Source organism: Euphorbia lathyris, chromosome 8, assembly GCF_963576675.1.
Source record: "Euphorbia lathyris chromosome 8, ddEupLath1.1, whole genome shotgun sequence".
Lineage (NCBI taxonomy): Eukaryota > Viridiplantae > Streptophyta > Magnoliopsida > Malpighiales > Euphorbiaceae > Euphorbia > Euphorbia lathyris.
In genome coordinates this window covers 5,160,758-5,179,934 of record NC_088917.1, presented here as the reverse complement: position 1 = coordinate 5,179,934, position 19,177 = coordinate 5,160,758, and the positions used below count along the sequence as shown (strand labels likewise).

Sequence of the window (19,177 nt, the reverse complement as noted above, 5' to 3'; positions counted from 1 at the left end):
ATTAATGTGTATTAATTGAATCAAAATGTCATGTATTATGGAACAAAAAAAATTTAGAAAGACATCTATTGTGGAACGGATAAATAATATTTCAGGGATAATATGTAAAAATATCACTAACATTTACAGCAATGAGCAATTTTACCTCTAACGTCTAAAATTGTGCAATTTGACCCATGACGTTGGCATTCAAGAGCAATTTTACCTCTAACGTTGTCAAGTTGGATCAATTTGAGAAATAATTCATCAAACTATTTTTTAGGTCATTAATCTTGTCATCTACACTTCATATTTGAGTCATTTTTATCATTCATTAGCAGGGGCGGATCCAGCCCAGAGCCCGGGGGGGCGAAACCCCCCCCCCCCCACCCCCCCCGGCCATCGGCTCCGCCCTTGAGTGTCGTTATTTTTGTCTTGTCTAGCCTCCCCAAATATTAATATATATTTAACCTATGTAGTATTATCTTAAAAGTTTAAAGTAGTTGAGTTGGTTAAGAGCCTTGTTTTAAGGTGAGAGATCATGGATTCAAACCATACCAAACTCATTTTTTGTTTTTATATGAAGTTATTTTTATTATATCTACTTTTTTAGAATTTATTATCTCTTTTCTATAAAACAAATCAATTTCTTATTTTGATATTCAATTTAACTTAATTTCTAAATTAAATTTTATGAAAATTATAAAAAAATTATAGCTAAAAATAAAAAAGTGTGAAAATGTTACAAATTTTAGCTAACATACCAAAACCATAAAGTTTAAGCGTGCTAAAAGCTTAAAAATAAAAATTCATCCCTAACAGACTGGACTTCGAAAAATTACTCCCAATAATCGGAATAAAATCAGCCCCCCCGGACGTCGATTTCTGGATCTGCCACTGCTCATTAGTAACAGATCATAAACATATGATTAGACGTGAAAAAAATTTATAAAAAAAATCAAAAAGAAAAAAAATTTAAAATATTTCGCCGAAATTATAAATATTAATCTCCAATTCTATTATTTAATCACATAAAATATGATTTTTTTTTAACGAATTGATATACGATTGGTACAGAATAAGGAACAAAATATGTGTTTTACAATAACGCCTGAAATTGACACAACTTGTTAACATTAGGGGTAAAATTATTCTTGACTGCCAATTTTAAAGGTAAAATTGCATCATTTTAAATGTTAGAGGTAAAATTATTCTTGACCGTAAACGTTAGAGGTATTTTTTCACCAATATTTTATTTCCTCCCTTCACATCACTTTTAGGTTAAAAAAGAAAACTCTAATAATAAACAACTTCAAAAGTTGAGAGTGTGATTCACGGCAAATTATTAGAAGCATCCGGTTTTCCATGTCAAATAGAGGACATCTTATACATATTTTGACACGTGTAATATGGATCCACAATTATTATAAGAAGCCCTACTATTTTAATTATTACGTGAGGTCACCATACACGTGTCCAAATGTGAATTGGAGGTCCTCCAAGTAACATGGAAGATCGGGTACTTAATATAAGGGTCCGTTTGTTTTACCTACTATTTGTTGTTGCTGTTTGCTATTTGTTGTTGCTGTTACAGTTTGCTATTTGTTGTTGGAAAATACTGTTTTTCGGGTGTAAAATGCAAACAGGAGGTCACTAACTAAACACATACTGTTGTTTTTCAGATGTAAAAGGCAAACAGTATGTCACTAACCAAACACCTAAAACTCTCTATTTTGAAGTGAAAAAACAAACAGGAGCAAGAAAATGAGCAACCAAACACCCCTCTTATGATTCACAGTTCATTACTTTATGTATAATTTATTTTAGGCTTACTACATCATTTGCCCCCTGAACTTGTCCAAAAAGCTTGATTGGCCCCCTGAACTTTTAAAGTGTTCCGATAGCCCCTTGAACTTGCATAAAATGTTCAGTTAGCCCCCTGAACTTGCGTAAAATGTAATCAATTGATCACTCGGTCGTAAAAAAGTAAGTTAAATGCGAAAAATGTATTCCACGCATCTTAAAATGTTATTACATAATTAAAAAAAATAGATTAAAAAGGATGTTATTGCTTACTCAACGGTACAACTTGTCTTCTCTAATATTAGAATCGTATACTCCGATTTTGGTCGTTTTACTTTTTTTAAGATTCGTGGAATACATCTTCCGTATTTAACTTACTTTTTTACGACCGAGTGATCAATTGATTACATTTTATGCAAGTTCAGGGGGCTAACTGAACATTTTATGCAAGTTCAGGGGGCTGTCGGAACACTTTGAAAGTTCAGGGGACCAATTAAGTTTTTTGGACAAATTCAGATGACAAATGATGTATTAAGCCTTTATTTTAATTATAATAAGTAACTAAATCATTTTTTATATTTCCATAAAAAAATCATTTTTTATATTAAAAAATCATTTTTTATATTAAAAAATCACCAAATCGTTTTCTTGAATATTCTAAACTCAGTCACTTCAAAGATTTTTTAGAATCGTCAAAGCAATTACCATAATCCATTTTAGTTTCCCTATTCTATTTGGGTTTGGGTGGATTCTCAAAAAGAAAATAAATACAAACGGGTGGGAAATTTCAGGAAACCTACAGAAATGGCTCACATCTCGGAAATGAATCGTCGTACCTTTTATCAATTCGATTTCTTTCCGCAGGTGAACCCTAATTTCTTTTTCCCCTTCCTTTATTTTTACTTAATCTAATCATTCTCATACAATTACATGAAATTTGAGATATATTCTAATTACTCATCTCAATTGCTTGCGTAGCATTGTATATTTACTACCAATTTCTGAGTCTGCTTGAATTTCAACTCTGTAACAGTTTGTTTGGATGCTGAGAAAATTTGTTAGTAGAAAACAACTTATTAGATTCGTTGTCTTTCCTTGTATTGTTAATTCGAATTCCATTGTTCAGCAAAGTCTTTTTACTTTTTCTAGCTCGGCATCATTTAGCCCTTGGTTGGGAGGAGATTAATGGGAGTAATTGAATTTTAAATTTTAAATTAACCTTGTTTGGGAGCTTCTCTGTAAATGAAGGTTAATGGGAGTTAATAGTGTACTCCCATTAATTCTATATCTTTAACCTCCAAAATGGGGATTAATGGGAGTAATGTAAACTAGTTTTTTGACTTTCATTTTAACCTTCATTTCCATCACTTCCCTTCCCCTTCCATTACCTCCTCTAACTCTGACCTCCATTAACCACCCAACTCCCAAACAAAGGCTTAATTAACTGCAATGTAATCTCTATTTCGTTTATGTGCAGCTTCATTACTGAAGAGTGGAAACTGGAGATGCTTTCTGAGCAGTAGAGAAAGAACATATTACTTTGGAGAAAAATATATTTTTTGGAATTCAAATTTATTACTTGGTCTGCTGCTGCTCTTTGTAGATCAAAATCCTGCAATGGCTCAGTGAATCGATGGCTCTTTGAACTCAATCCTTATTAAGATGGTTGGCATGTGCAGTCGTTAATTTGTTTATTCTGAGTACCGACATCCTTTGGGTAGGAAAAGTTTTCTGTGGAATTTTTAATTTTAAGTTTGTTTCTTGTAATGCTATACTGATAATTCAAATTTGATAATAATCCTGCTGGATCTCTATCATACTTTCTTCAGAACAATGCCTCGTAAAATAAACTATGGGGTGGATTACTACGAGGATTATGATGATTATGAAGATTATGACAATTATGAAGATTTAGAGGAAAATGGTAAGCAATAAGCTCGCAGTACATGGATGCCTGAATGTGTGCATACAAATAGTTATTTGAAAACTTAAGTTCTGTGCTGCTGTTTAGTTGTGCTTCTATCCTTTCTTGCTTAGCTCTAGTTACCCCTACTTGGATTTTGGATATGTTGCACATTTTAGTATTCTCTGATATTTATTCCGCTTTTTACTTTGGAGTGATGGTTGGAGGTGGGTGGGGGTGGCATCTCCAAAATCATGAATTTGAGAGCTAATTTGTACGTATCATGTGATGTAGATAGAAGGTTTAGAGGTGTCTTTGATCATATTTATAAATGGGGTTTTCAGAAAGACTTATTTAATCATTGCCTTTCTCAACTTACTAGCTGGTTTTTGCCATACGCGGCTTTGTAAAAAACAAAGGAAAAGTTATAACCTGTTTTATCGTGATAATTCCTACTTTTTCCTTATTTGCATTGCATGAAACTATTGATTTGTAAATCAGTGCCGTTTTGTAGATTATAAATTATAAGCTATATGTACGTGTTTGCAAAATAATCATAGTGATGCATGTAACGAAAAGCTTAATTCTTGACTTTTATTTTCACAGAGGAAGCTCCAGAGGCTAAACCAGCAATTAGTACGCTTGGAAAATGGAGTTGCCCCATTTGCACTTATGACAATGATGAGAGCATGTCTGCATGTGACGTTTGTGGGGTGATTCGTACCCCTAGGGCAGGCGATTACAAGAATACTGATAGTAAAGCTGGTATGCACTTTTTTTTCGATGACTATATTCATGTTGAATCTGAAATTGTATAACTTTGTGTATTCATCTTCATCTAGTCTCTTTCTTAAGGTACTTTTATTTTCTTTTATAAAAATGTTGCTTTGATGTATCTATTGATCTCTTAGTTTAAGTTCCCAGACTAATTTAGGACATAAACTTGTCAGGCATGTTATTGGCAGTGACACCCTTGCATGATGTTGTTTGTTGGTCTCATTAGCTATGCAGAATGCTTGCTCTGTCTTTTTAGTCAGATTTCCTTTCAAGTAGTTCTCCTTAGAATAGATCTCTTTCATGCAGCTGACAGTATGTGCAAGGATTCTGGAGTATCTGTAATGGCCAAGTCTCTCTTTGGATCATTGCCGCAGTGTCCACCCCAGAAGCCTGTGGTAGCTCAATTGCGGGAAGATAAGTTAAAAGTGGCAGAAGGGGGCTATGATCTTCTCAAGTGTGAGAATTTCCAAGGAAATTTATGTGAATTCCTTAAGGCTTATAGTTTTCCTAGCCAATCAGCCCATTCCCAAATTAACATAGGTCCGAACATAGAATGTCGATATTAAATCCTGTGACTCAACTTGAAAATCCTTAGTGGCTCATTGGCTGGTCACTGAAGTTGCCAATTTCTGTTTGCAAATAGGAATAGATGTATTCTGATCTTGTATCATTAATTATACAGATCCGTTCAAGTTTGATGTTCCATCTCCAGATGATCTAGTGGTAAGTGGATTGCATTCCTTCAAAAAGGGCGCAAGAGGTATTCTTCTACGGATGCTAATTTAATAGCTCAATTATATTGGGTGTCACAAAAATCAGTTTTTGCAAATATCATTAGGTTAGCCCTATAGAGAACTAGGAAACTAGAATATCAAATGAAGGAGCTTAAGTGTATCTTGAAGAATTAGTTATAACCCAAAACAGGGGATGAGCTAGAGCTAGTATCTTGTGTCAAGCATAATTAAATTGAAAGAATAAGGAAATTTATGTGTTGTATGACTTCCCTTGGTGCTTTCTTTATGTACTTCACTTTCTTTGCCTGCAAGGAAGTTAAAGGCATTTCTCTAAAGTTTGAGTTGACTATAGAAAAATCACTTAATGTACTTGCAACTTGTAATGCTTAAACAGACAATTGATTTGATTGGGGTAAGAGACTGAGTGACATTGTTGAGTAGCAACATGCAAAGTTAAGGGTATAATTGTCTAAATCAGACAATTTTCAGTTTTCCTCAGATGATTCTTATGAAAAATGCAAGTTGTAGAATTAAAATAAATAAAAAATTCAAGCCCTTGTATTGGAAACTAGAGCTAATTAGGTGTTGATAGGTTCATAAAATTAGTGGTGATACAATATATGGAAGTATCTGCTGATAGGCACTGAAATTTCAGCTGCGCGGAGATTAAGAATTTGGATATGGTTTTTTCTCTGGGTATTGCTATCTGATATAATTAGAAGGTGCTTTGCTTGTTATTTATGTTAACAGTTTTGATTTATTTTTCTCATAAGTTACAGACTTATCTAAGTTTTACTTGTGTAAAAAAAGGGCGGCCCGGTCGCACTACGCGTCCCCGCTGAGCGAGGGTCCGGGGAGGGGTCCCACCACAAGGGTGTACTGGGGCAAGCCTTCCCCTGCCAATTTATTTGGCAAGAGGCCGCTCCTAAGACTCGAACCCGTGACCTCTTGGTCACACGACAACAACGTTTACCATTGCGCCAAGGCTCGCCCTCCTAAGTTTTACTTGTGTATGCTTAACATATTCCTGTTTGTGTCCATGAATGAAGTTCTTTGTTATCATGTTCCTGTTTTTCCATAATTACGATTTTTTTTATTGTGTTTTCAAGCATTTCTGGTTTGATTCATTTTGGTTATCTGTTTTTTGCTTGTAGCATTTTCTCTGAACGACAAATCTACAAGTGCTTCTTCGGGCATGAATGAGAAAACTGGTGCTACTAATGGACGATTAAGTTTTAAAAAGTTGGATAATGATCCTTCATTGATGGCAAAAAGCAAACAAGGAAATCAAGACGAGATAACGCACGCAAGGAATGGAGTAGCTGTTGTGAGGTCAGATTCTGAAAGTTCAGTTAGCTCTTCGTCGTTGATGCCAAATTCTGGATCTAACGTCATGGGTGAGAACAATTGTTTAAAGGATACTGCACTGAGGGTCCAATCAATTGATGAAATGCCAAAAGGAAAACATAAAAGCATTGGTGATGGTAGCTCATCTTCAATTGGGGGTAGTTTTCATAAGCTTACCAGTGAATTGAACACGATTTCCATGTCTGATAAATCTAGAAACTCGAGTAATCTTAACGAGAAAAAAGCCAAGTCACGTGCACAGTATCAACCTGATAAATGGATGCTCCCGGTTGAAGCAGATGAGACTGTAACTCAACTGAATCTTGCGATTGTAAGTCAGACACAGATTTTAGTCAATTATTTATAGAATCAGTTCATTTATTCTCTTCATATGTGTAAATTATCAAACTATATGTGATTGCAGGTTGGCCATGTCGATTCTGGGAAGTCAACACTGACTGGTAGATTACTACATCTTCGAGGACGAATAACCCAAAAACAAATGCACAAATTTGAAAAAGAGGCCAAGTTACAGGTAATTATGAATTTTGCATTTTCACATCAAAAGGGACTTGATTTTACTGGCTTACATGATATTTAATTTGAGCAGGGCAAGGGTTCTTTTGCTTATGCTTGGGCGTTGGATGAAAGTTCTGAAGAAAGAGAAAGAGGAATAACTATGACAGTGGCTGTTGCTTATTTTGATTCAAAAAAGTATCACGTTGTCGTGCTTGATTCTCCGGGACATAAAGATTTCGTGCCAAACATGATATCTGGTGCAACACAAGCTGATGCTGCAATTCTTGTCATAGATGCCTCACTTGGGGCTTTTGAAGCTGGCATGGACAGTAAGAAGGGGCAAACAAGAGAGCATGCACAACTTATTAGAAGTTTTGGCGTCGACCAAATTATAGTTGCAATTAACAAAATGGATGCTGTCGGTTACTCCAACAATAGGTTTGATTTCATAAGATCAGAACTTGCGGCATTTCTTCGTTCCTGTGGCTTTAAGGATTCCTCAGTCACATGGATTCCATTAAGTGTCATGGAAAATCAAAATTTAGTGTCAGCTCCATCTGATGCCCGTTTATTGTCCTGGTGAGTTCATTGTTATTATCTGTTTCTCTGAATCTCTCAATGAATCTCTCCTTTTTCACATGTGTCCATTTAATGTTTATCTCTCACATTTAAATGAAGTTACATTTATGTATAGTTGGAGTACAATATAGGATATTACATTGATGGAATAAAATGTAATGAATTCAAAGATTTGAGGATCAGTTCATTATTTGTAAGCGGGGATTCAATAATGAGTTTTCATCAAATGCCTGTGGCTTTTTTCTGATTCATCCGTGGCTAGAGTTTTGATAAATGACAGTGGTAATTGAACTGCAGGTATCATGGACCATGTCTGTTGGATGCAATTGATAGTTTTCAACCTCCCTCAAGAGATTACTCAAAACCTTTACTCATGCCTATTTGTGATGTTACTAAATTATCTTCGGGAGGACAAGTATCAGCCTGCGGTAAATTAGAGGCTGGAGCTATTCGGACTGGCACGAAGGTATGTGATACTGCTACTTACATGTTATTGCTTTCTCAACATTATGTTTGAAAAGAAAAAAACACCTTATTCATGTGAGGTTGAATATTTCTTTGTTTATTGTATAATGTGTGTATATATTTGATACGCATCCGCGATCACTATGCAAGTATATTTCTTGTGTGTGTATATTAAGGTTGAAGATATTTTTGACTACGTAATCATGCTTACACTGCACGTATAGTGAGGAGTTATTCGTTTTAGAGTGTGCATGATAGGATAAATATTTTCATGACCCTTAATGGGGTAAACTACATTTATGGCCCCTGAACTACAGTGCTACTAACATTATGGCCCCTAAACTTCATTTTTTAACATAAAAATACTATAACATTAAATCTCAATCAATAACAATCCGTAAAAAAATTAACGAAATGATGACTTGGACAAGTTTGATTACATTATTGACTCTTTCTTTTATCCGTGTTACCATAAACTATAATAAAATACCTGTTTTATCCTTATCATTTCCTTAGTTTTTGAATGGATTATGTTGTGTGGACTTTAATGTTAGGTTCAAGGATGTTTATGTCAAGAAATGAAGTTTAGTGGCCGTAATGTTAGTAGCGCAATAGTTTGGGGGCCATAAATGTAATTTACCATGAATCTACGTAGGTTTTATCACCTGCTATAAATTATGTATGTGATACAGATGCTTGTTAATTCTAGTGACAAGTATGTTGGTACACTTTTGTTGAATTTTTGTATATGTTTCACTATATGTACTGTTACCTTGAGTATACCGTTAATGTGTGGTTGGTATTTGGTGTTATAGGTTTTGGTTATGCCATCAGGAGATATAGGGACGGTACGCACCCTAGAGCGTGACTCTCAGGCTTGTTCCGTCGCTAGAGCTGGAGACAATGTGGCTGTTGGTCTAGCAAGCATTGATGGAAGCATCTTGATGGCCGGAGGTGTTCTTTGTCACCCCGACTTTCCAGTTGCTGTTGCAAAACATTTGGAATTGAAGGTGCTCGTCTTAGATTTTGCAACCCCGATTCTGGTTGGCTCTCAAGTAAGCTTCTGCTCAACATTATCTTATAAAAGTAATATATCGGAGATATTTACAGACCCAATATTAACATTAATGAATCTTCTATATATATATACACACACACATCAAGTGTCCGACTAAGAAACCAAGTTCAAACTAGACTGCTAATCCAAGACTCAGTCCTAATCTAATACAAACTACGAAATTCTAACCGTAAACAACTGTATTCTTCCAATACTCCCCTCAAGCTGAACAGGGAGTGGACGAACAGTCAGCTTGTACTGAAGAAACAGAAAATAACCATTAGCCTGAGAAAGAGAAAACGGCCTCTGGCCATTAGGAGTCATTAGACTATCCCCACAATTCAAGACGAGCTTTCCAAAGCTTGAACAAATGGACGGAAGGTCCCAGACCAACTGTTATATAGTCGAGCAAATCTTCTCCTGACATAGGACTCTGCAAGGCAGCTAACTGGTCAAATAAACCTTTGACTTTTTGCATCATCACTATGATCATCAGACTAAGATGCACACATTTGTCGAACATCTTCTATACGCACAAACTGCCTTCAATTTCATCTACCAAAATATAACCTAAAAATTTGGACGGGAGAAAAAGAGCCAAAACTGGAAATTCTAGTTAGGGTTTGAATATAGAAGAGGATGGAAACATCAAATTCTTTTAGAGATGAGAAAGAGAATAAAAGACCCAAACTAGGTTGAGGACAAGGAAAGGAAGCCCGGGACATCCCAACTAGGTTGGCAACCCCAGACGACCACCCCCGAACCCAAATCAATAATAAAAAAAAAAAAATACAAGTAATGTCAAAGAGTAAATAGGCAAAACTAAGCAAACCTATACAAGTCTCAGCCGTTACAATTGTCCCAAATAAAACTAGAACAAAATTGAGAATGTGAGTCCCACCAGTGAGGCTCCGAACTGATCCTGCCAAATTTGGCCAGTGCATCTGCAACTTGATTACCTTCCCGAAAAACGTGTGACACAACGAATTGCATTTCACGAAGTAAGGCGCGACACTCCAGAAGCTCCTGATGCTACTCCCAGGGGGCCGATAAGTCGGCGTGTCGAAGGAGAGATACCACATAGGTCGAGTCACTTTCAAGCCAAAAACGCTCTGGAACCAAGGAAGTTGTAATTGCTTTATGAAAACCTTCAACATCAAAAAGAGCTAAACCAACAGACTCAATCAACACTGCAATAAACCACCATTGATGAACTTCTGCATCGCATCTATACATTAATTCATCTAGAAATTTACCGACCAATATCACATGACCAATATCACATAAACGATTGACGGACCAATTTTTTTTAATTCTCTAACCCTAAAGAGAAAAGGGTATGACTAACCTTTGAGGATGAGAAAAACAACGACAATGGGAAAGGAGAAGAAAAACATGCGAAGAAGAAATTATTTATCGGAAAATTGAGAGAGGTTTTTATTATCAAACAGACATAGCGAAAAGATGAATGCATCGAAAGCCATAGATTAGGATGTTCGGTTTTTGAATCTTTTGTGTCTCTGATACCATATAAAAATAATATATCGGAAATATTTAGACTCAATATTAACATTAATGAATCTTCTATATATATATATATAAACCAAGTTCAACTAGACTGCTAGTCCAAGACTCTGTCCTAATCTAATACAAACTACACAATTCAAACTGTAAACAACTGTATTCTTCCAATGTATCTTACTCGAATATTCGTGCGTTTTCGGTTGTCTCGTAATAACCAATGTTGTCAAACCCGGTTCAACTGGACCCAATAGGCAAACCGATCCGGAGAGAAGCATAAAATATTGCATTGTCCAGAACCACTGAAAACCTGCCCACCCGGATGACTCAACCAGTGTCCCATAAATTGGGAGATGGGTCGGCGCGGGTTTGATTTTTAAACTTACATCAGTTAAAAAAACGAAAATTATAAATTGGTATTAGTAGTAATATAATTAAACTAATTTTTAAACGTGATACATTTATATTATGCACTTTTTACAATATTGAACCTTTAATCCATGACTGTCTTTTCTGGTTGTAACCGTTCCGGTTTTGATAACTGTGTTAATAACATAATCTTCTTCTGAATGTGCAGTTGGAATTTCATCTATACCATGCAAAAGAAGCTGCAAGAGTTTCAAAGATAGTATCATTGCTCGATCCAAAAACCGGCAAAGTAACAAAGAAGGCACCTCGTTGTCTCACTCCGAAGCAACAAGCAATAATCGAGGTAAAGATGGACATTAGTTGCTTCTCTGAATAGTGAGCAGGATTAATCTGATACCATTTTGTTTCCAATTTCAGGTCGTGTTAAACGGACCGATTTGCGTGGAACAGTTCTCAAACTGTAAAGCTCTCGGAAGGGTGGCTTTGAGAGCAATGGGAAGAACTATTGCTTTAGGTGTCGTAACCAGAATAATCGAGCAACAGGAGTAGTTGATAAAGAGGCTGCAGCAAACCTAAGGTGATTCTCCCTCCCTTCCAACCAGGAGACGTTTAATGTATTCCGTTCAATCATGGCCGGTGGCTGAGATGTAATGTGACTGTGTCTGTGGACTGGTAAAGTTCCGAGTTTTTGATCGTTGTAGAAAACGACATGTCACCATATAGCTAGCTTAGTAATATTTTTTTTATTCTTTTTGTGTATATACTTATTGATCATTTTGGTGACATTTGTTTGGATTCATATATGTAGTAGCAAAATGGCATATTATTTCATTTTTGAAAGTTTTGGCTGCTTATATTTGTTAACATACTAACTATTCTTGTACTTCTAAACAAAAGCTTACAAGTAGAGTCACGGCACAAGGGTCCGTTGCAACCCCATTGCCAGGTTCTACTTTAGAAGCGGTGATTTCAGTCAGCCCGCCGTTAGGGTTGTAACTGAGCTGAGCCTTTCATTAGTGGTTGGGTGTTCGACTTCATAAAAGGATGATTCTGTTTGGCTCAATTTATGAATGAGCTGAGTTTGAGCACGGCCAAGCTCGTGTCGAAAGCTTGCGAGCGGGTTAGATTATAGGTTCATGAACAAGTTTGATTATAATATTCATGAATACGCTCGTGAGCAAGTTTGGTTTGATTTTTTTTAATAATAGTATTTATGTAAAAATGGAAATGTAAAAATAATGAGTTTTGTAGGTTTTAAAATTGTGTAGTTTTATGTTGAAGAAATTTTGGATGAACATAATTAATGAGTTGTTTGTGAACGAAATTCATGAATGGAATTGATGATTTGCTCACGAGAAAAGCTTGTGAGTAGTTCACGGACAAGATGTTGAACTCGAGTTCAAAGCTCGAATTCATTAATTTTCAAAGGAACCGATATGAGCAGGTCAAAGTTTAACTCGTGATTATAATCTAACCTTCATTAAGATATATAAAATTTTGGGATAAGAGTTAAAAATATGATCCTAATGTTTTCGGAGAAATAAAAATTTGTCCCTTAACATACGAATGGATATAAATCTACCTTTAATTTTTTTTATTCAAGAGTAATTTTATCTTTATTAAATGAAAAATTCGATGGAGTATATCGGATTTTCAAAACAAGTTTGTCGATAAACTGATTTTTATTGGTTATTACCCGGGTGTAGTGATAAATGTGCAAGGGTTGCTAGGTCGTCGCCCCGAAGCGGCGCGCCACCCCAGGACCCGGGGGTGGTGTCAAATATGCAAGGGTTGCGGGTAAATAAGCTAGTCCACGGTAATGGTAGGGGTAGGGGTAAGGGTAGTAAGTTACGCTTTGGGACATGGAACATAGGTTCTTTGACAGGAAGATTAGCTGAAATTGTAGATGTTATGAAGAGGAGGAGAATAAATATATTATGCCTACAAGAAACCAAGTGGGTTGGAGCCAAGGCTAGAGAGATAGCTCCTTGGGGTTATAAGCTTTGGTACTCAGGAAAGGATAAGGGTAGAAATGGAGTAGGTATTCTTATTGATAGGGAGTATATTGATGAGGTAGTAGCGGTGTCTAGGAAGAGCGATAGAATTATGAGTGTTAAGCTAGTGATAGGGGATGAGGTTGTGAATGTCATTAGTGCATATGCGCCACAAATAGGATTAGATGTGTCTATAAGACAAGCTTTTTGGGATGACTTAGAGGAAGTGGTGCAACAGGTTCCTAGGGATGAAAAAATGGTACTAGGGGGTGATCTCAATGGACACGTGGGTTCTAGGCGAGATGGGTTTGAGAGTGTTCATGGAGGGTATGGTTTTGGAGATAAGAATGAAGCAGGAAATGATATTTTGGAATTCGCATCAGCCTATGACTTGAGTATCATGAACACATGGTTTATGAAGAGAACATCCCACTTAGTGACTTATCGGAGTGGCGGTAATGCGAGCCAAATTGACTTCTTCTTAGTAAGGAGTGCTTGGAGAAAGAGTTATATTGATTGTAAGGTGATCCCTGGTGAGAGTACGACAACCCAACATAGAGTAGTGGTGCTAGATTTTCGAAGTAGGAAATGTATAAGAAAACAAACACCTCAAGTAGAGACTAAGATTAAGTGGTGGAAATTGCAAGGGGAGAATCAACAAAAATTTGTGGATGAGATGACCAAAAAAGATATTTGGACTTGCAATATGGATTCAGATATAGATTCGATATGGAATAAGATGGAGCATAGTATAAGGGAAGTAGCGAAGGAAGTTCTAGGGGAATCTAAAGGTAGCATGCCACCGGGTAAGGACACATCTTGGTGGACAGAAGAAGTACGACAAACAGTAAAGAGTAAGAGAGAATCCTATAAACTATTGGGGAAATGTAGGAGTGACGAGAACTACGAAAAATACAAAGAGGCTAAAAGGGAAGTAAAGAAGGTCATACGAGATGCTAGAGCAAAGGTGAATCGGGATCTGTATACAAGATTGGATACGAAAGAAGGGGAAAGAGACATATATAGAATTGCTCGGATGAGAGATAGGAAGACGCGAGATCTCGGAAAAGTTAAATGTGTGAAGGATGTGGACCAGAAAGTCCTAGTTGGAGATAAGGATATCAAGGAACGATGGAGGTCCTATTTTGATGACTTATTTAATGGAGATCGCCAACAAGATGTTGGAGATATAAGTATCCATCACGATATGATAAATCATGAATGCCTGCGGAGAATTCAAAAGGGTGAAGTCAAAATGGCATTAAGTAAGATGAAGTTGAAGAAAGCAGTAGGACCTGATGGCATCCCTATTGAGATTTGGAGATGTTTGGGAGAAAGAGGAATCGAATGGTTGACGACGTTCTTCAACAAAATTTGGAGAAACAATAAGATGCCATCAGAATGGAGGAAAAGTACCTTAATCCCTTTGTATAAGAACAAAGGCGATGTCCAAGATTGTGCCAACTATCGGGGAATCAAATTAATGAGTCACACTATGAAACTTTGGGAGCGAGTGATTGAACAAAGGCTAAGGAGGACGGTGAAGATCTCGGAAAACCAGTTTGGCTTTATGCCGGGAAGATCAACTATGGAAGCCATCCATCTAATGAGACAATTAATGGAGCACTATCGAAATAAGAAGAAAGACTTGCATATGGTTTTCATTGACTTGGAGAAAGCATATGATAAGGTACCAAGGGAAGTACTTTGGTGGGCCTTGATAAGGAAAGGCATTTCGCGGAAATATATTGACATCATAAAGGATATGTATGAGGGAGTATGCACGAGTGTACGTACTAGTGTTGGGAAAACTGAAGAGTTTCCTATTACGATTGGAGTGCATCAAGGTTCCGCACTAAGCCCATTTCTTTTTGCCATCGTTATGGATGAACTAACAAGTTCACTTCAAGATGGTATACCATGGTGCATGCTGTTTGCAGATGATATTGTGTTAGTTGATGAGACGAAAGAAGGAGTGGAGATGAAGTTGGAACTATGGAGGCAAACTCTAGAATCTAGAGGCTTTAAGTTGAGTCGAAGTAAGACAGAATATTTGGAGTGTAAGTTTAGCGGCCGTAGGAGTAGGGAGGCAGGGACAATCACCCTAGATGGGAGAGTTGTTCAGGCCTCGGATTGCTTCCGGTATTTAGGATCTATTATCCAAACGGATGGAGAAGTAGATGGAGATGTTGCCCATAGGATTAAAGCTGGTTGGTCGAAGTGGAAGAGTGCTACGGGTTTCCTTTGTGATCCCGGCATGCCTAATAGATTGAAGGGAAAATTCTACCGGACGGCAATTAGACCAGCATTGTTATATGGTACGGAGTGTTGGGCAGTGAAACACTGCCACATCCATAAGATGTCGGTGGCGGAGATGCGTATGTTGAGATGGATGTGTGGTCACACGAGAAAGGACCGGGTGCGTAATGAAATAATTAGGACAAAAGTAGGGGTTACATCTATTGAGAATAAAATGCGAGAAAACCGACTAAGGTGGTTTGGCCATGTGAGACGTAGAGCGCTTGATGCGCCGGTTAGGAGAACCGAAGAGTGGCAAAGGGATGTAGTGGTGAGGGGTAGGGGAAGACCTAAGCAAACTTGGAGGAGGGTGATCGAGAGTGATATGAGTTTATTGGGAATTGAGGAAAATATGGTAGTGGATAGGACGGAGTGGAGGGAGCGAATCTGTGTCGCTGACACGACTTGATTTTCACGGTTTTATATGATGGTTCATGTTAGCCGACCCCGAATCATTTCGGGACTAAGGCTTTGTTGTTGTTGTTGTTGTATTTGTAATAAACAATTTTTTTTTCTTTTTTTTGCGATTTTTTTTCAAAAGTTCATAGTTTTGAGATTATCTCGGGGTAGATGTAAGTATTCTATCTCTAGACTTCTTTTATATATATAAATATAAAAAATGTAAGAAGGAAAGAAATTCAAAAAATTCAATAATAATAATAATAATAATAATAATAATAAGGCCAAAAACAAACATACGTGACAATTACTAAAAATAGCCATAATCTAATTGTCAACATCATTTTTAACTATTTTATTGAATCAAATTATATAGTCAACATATATTAGATTAATAAGTACAAACCGTTGTTATTCGTTTTTCTTTTCCTTTTCTACCAAAAAAAAATAAATACAAAAAATGTTTAACGTTTTTATTATATATGTATTTTTTATTAGTAACAATACATCATTTATCCTCCCAATTTGTCTAAAAGTTTGATTAGCTCCAGTAATTTTCAAAATGTCCCTTTAACTTGTATAAAATGTCCAGTTAGTTTTTTCAACTTGCGTAAAATGTAATCAATTAATCATTGAGTTGCAAAAAAAAAAAAAAAATTACAGTAAAACATTTATAAATTAATAATATTGGAACCATGAAATTTTATTAATTTATAGAGATATTAATTTATCGAGTATTAATTTACTGAACCGGTCTAAGTCGGGACCAGAAGAAATTATTATTTTAAAGAGGTTATTTTTTTTTTAAAGATTGGTTAGCGAGGAAGGGTAAGCGATTTTAAAGAGGTTATTAATTTATGAAGATTTACTGTAAGTTAAATGTGAAAGATGTATTGCACGGGTCTTAAAAAGCGTAAAACGGCCAAGGTTGTGGCATTAGAGAACACAAGTTTTATGATTGAGCAAGTAAGAACTTTTTTTAATCTATTCTGTGAATTATGTAATAACATTCTAGGGTTAAGGTGCAAAAATACCTCTCTAATATTTTGGGTCAGGAGCAATTTTACTCCTAATGTATAAAATGGTGCAATTTTACCCCTAACATTGGAAGCAAAGAGCAATTTTACCCCTAACGTTGATAAATTGGGTCAATTCCAGACACTATTATAAAACACGAATATTTTTGTTCCTTATTCTGCACCAATTGCATAACAATTCGTTATAAAAACATAATTTCATGTTTTTTATAATTTAGTAATAGAATTGGAGATTAATATTTATAATAATTCGGTGAATTTTTTGAATTTTTTTTGTCTAATTCGTACTAAAAGACAATATATATTTTTTCACATCCCAACATATGTTTGTGATTCAAAATTCCGAGTCAAGTGATTCAAAATTTAGATTTCATTTCTGTAAAAAGCAATATGATGTACACACATTGTTTATTCAATAATTACAAACACAGTAGCGATTAGATTTGTTCATATTAGTTTACATTTTGGTAGAGGCCGACCGCATCCCTATTACGAAGTTACAATGAGAAGATTGAGTAGAGAATCCGCCCTGAGTCTGACAAACTTTAACGAAACCCAAGGAAAGGATTGACAACCCGTTCACTTGCAAGTCGTGAAATGTTTTCATGCTTCTTGTTCTCTGTAAACTTGTATCAAATTTATATTTCATCTAATAAAGTCTGTTCTATTCGATAGATTTTCACGCAGTACTTTGGTAAAGGATCCGAAATGGATTGCCAGTGTTTTCATTAAAACGTAGTTTAATTCAAAATCTTTACAAGGAAACTTTGTTGAACACTTAGACAAATTGATATCTCGGTAGAGTTTTAATTTGGTTAAGGTAGCGATCTAACCCGACCGTAGGAGGATTGACTACAGTTCAAAGCCTAAAAATTAGAGGTTCTGTCATTTATTTCATCGTTATAATTTATACAAAGTTTAAAGTTGTTTTCTTTGCTTAATGCAAACGAATACATTTGTTTACTTTTCTAAAAGAACTTAACGTTCCTGTTTTGTAAATTCATTCCTAAATCAGAAGTATTTTCTAACATTTGTTATTCTCTATTCTAATTCTCATTCTAGCAATTTCAAAACCAAATCCGATTTAACGATTTTCCATATTATAAACCTTAAAAGTATAATTCAAAATAAGTTTTTGTTAAAAAATGTTCCCTGTGGGATCGATATCTTTTATTACTACAAGCGTATACCGTGCACTTGCGGAAATTGCTCAACAAGTTTTTGGCGCCGTTACCGGGGAACGCCAAAATTTTTGACAAAAATTTAGATTTTTCGTATTTTATTTCGAATCTAGGTTTATTTATACTTATTCAAACTTTTATATTTTATTTATTTTAAGTTACTAACATATTTATTTTTCAAATTCTGTTTTGAAGGTAGTTTCGGTTCGTGCAAAATTTCAAGTTCATGCGCAGTTCTCGAAGTTTGGGCACACCACCAGACCCTATTGACCCAGAAATTGAAAAGACTCTTAAAAAGAACAAGAAAGACAAGAAAAACAAAAACAAAACTCCAATAAAAACTAGAATTACTGAGCCAGAAATTATGGCTACGCTTATGGATTACGCTAGGCCAGCAGTGGCCGGTGTAACAAACAGCATAGTTAGACCCCAAATAAATACAAACCAATTTGAAATTAAGCCAGCATTGCTTAATATGTTACAAAATAACGTAACATTTTACGGGTTACCTAACGAAAATCCTAACACCCATTTGACAAAATTTTTAGAAATTTGTGACACTTTTAAAATACCAAATGTGACTGCGGAAGCAATCAACCTTCGCCTTTTTCCTTTTACTTTGAAGGATCGAGCCAAAGAGTGGTTAACTTCTATGCCAGCCGCAACATTTGAGACTTGGGAGCAATTAGCCCAAGCATTTTTATCAAAAAAATTTCCTTTAGCAAAAACCGCAAGAGTCATAAAAGAGTTAACATCTTTTTCTCAAAATGATAATGAAACTCTTTATGAGGCTTGAGAACGTTTTAAAGAACTTCAACGTTTATGCCCACACCACCAATTGCCCGCTGAACTTTTAATGCAAACATTTTATAATGGATTAAATCCGACAACTAGAGGTTCATTAGATGCTATGTCCGGAGGGTTATTCATGAAGAAAACGTCGGCCCAAGCAAGAGAACTTTTGGAGGAAATAGCAATCAACAGCAGTATGTGGCCCGCGGAGCGTGGACACATACCAATGGCGAAACCATCATCCTCAACTACGTCATCAGTTAAAGGTATAGTGAATCTTGATCCAGTTGCGATGTTGCAAGCCCAATTTTCTGCCTTATCGCACAAAATTGATAGGTTTATGGCACCGTGTGATCCTAATGGTCAGCCAATCCAAACGGATGTAGATTATGAAGGGATGAGTGAAATTGAACAGGTAAATTT

At 35.9% G+C, this 19,177-nt stretch overlaps 1 protein-coding gene and 1 non-coding gene across 5 annotated transcripts; one reads left to right on the top strand and one right to left on the bottom strand.

Moving 5' to 3' along the window:
• Positions 1 to 2,453: 2,453 nt before the first annotated feature.
• On the top strand, positions 2,454 to 11,893 carry LOC136202581 (uncharacterized). Of its 4 annotated transcripts, none has more exons than XM_065993287.1 (13): positions 2,454 to 2,646; positions 3,260 to 3,499; positions 3,612 to 3,706; positions 4,292 to 4,450; positions 4,769 to 5,002; positions 5,145 to 5,222; positions 6,351 to 6,874; positions 6,968 to 7,078; positions 7,154 to 7,641; positions 7,939 to 8,107; positions 8,922 to 9,161; positions 11,262 to 11,396; positions 11,471 to 11,893. In XM_065993287.1, exons 3-13 carry the CDS (start codon positions 3,616 to 3,618, stop codon positions 11,600 to 11,602), a joined length of 2,361 nt encoding a protein of 786 aa, XP_065849359.1. In that variant the 5' UTR covers positions 2,454 to 2,646; positions 3,260 to 3,499; positions 3,612 to 3,615; the 3' UTR covers positions 11,603 to 11,893. The 4 variants fall into 4 exon arrangements, with proteins under 4 accessions (XP_065849359.1, XP_065849360.1, XP_065849361.1 ...); XM_065993288.1 differs by having other exon boundaries at positions 2,455 to 2,646; positions 4,769 to 4,918; XM_065993289.1 differs by lacking the exon at positions 5,145 to 5,222 and having other exon boundaries at positions 2,456 to 2,646; positions 4,769 to 4,918.
• Positions 11,894 to 18,695: 6,802 nt separating this feature from the next.
• On the bottom strand, positions 18,696 to 18,802 carry LOC136204289 (small nucleolar RNA R71). The gene has a single exon (XR_010675135.1). It is a non-coding gene; the product is annotated as a small nucleolar RNA R71 (small nucleolar RNA).
• Between the last annotated feature and the right edge of the window lie 375 nt (positions 18,803 to 19,177).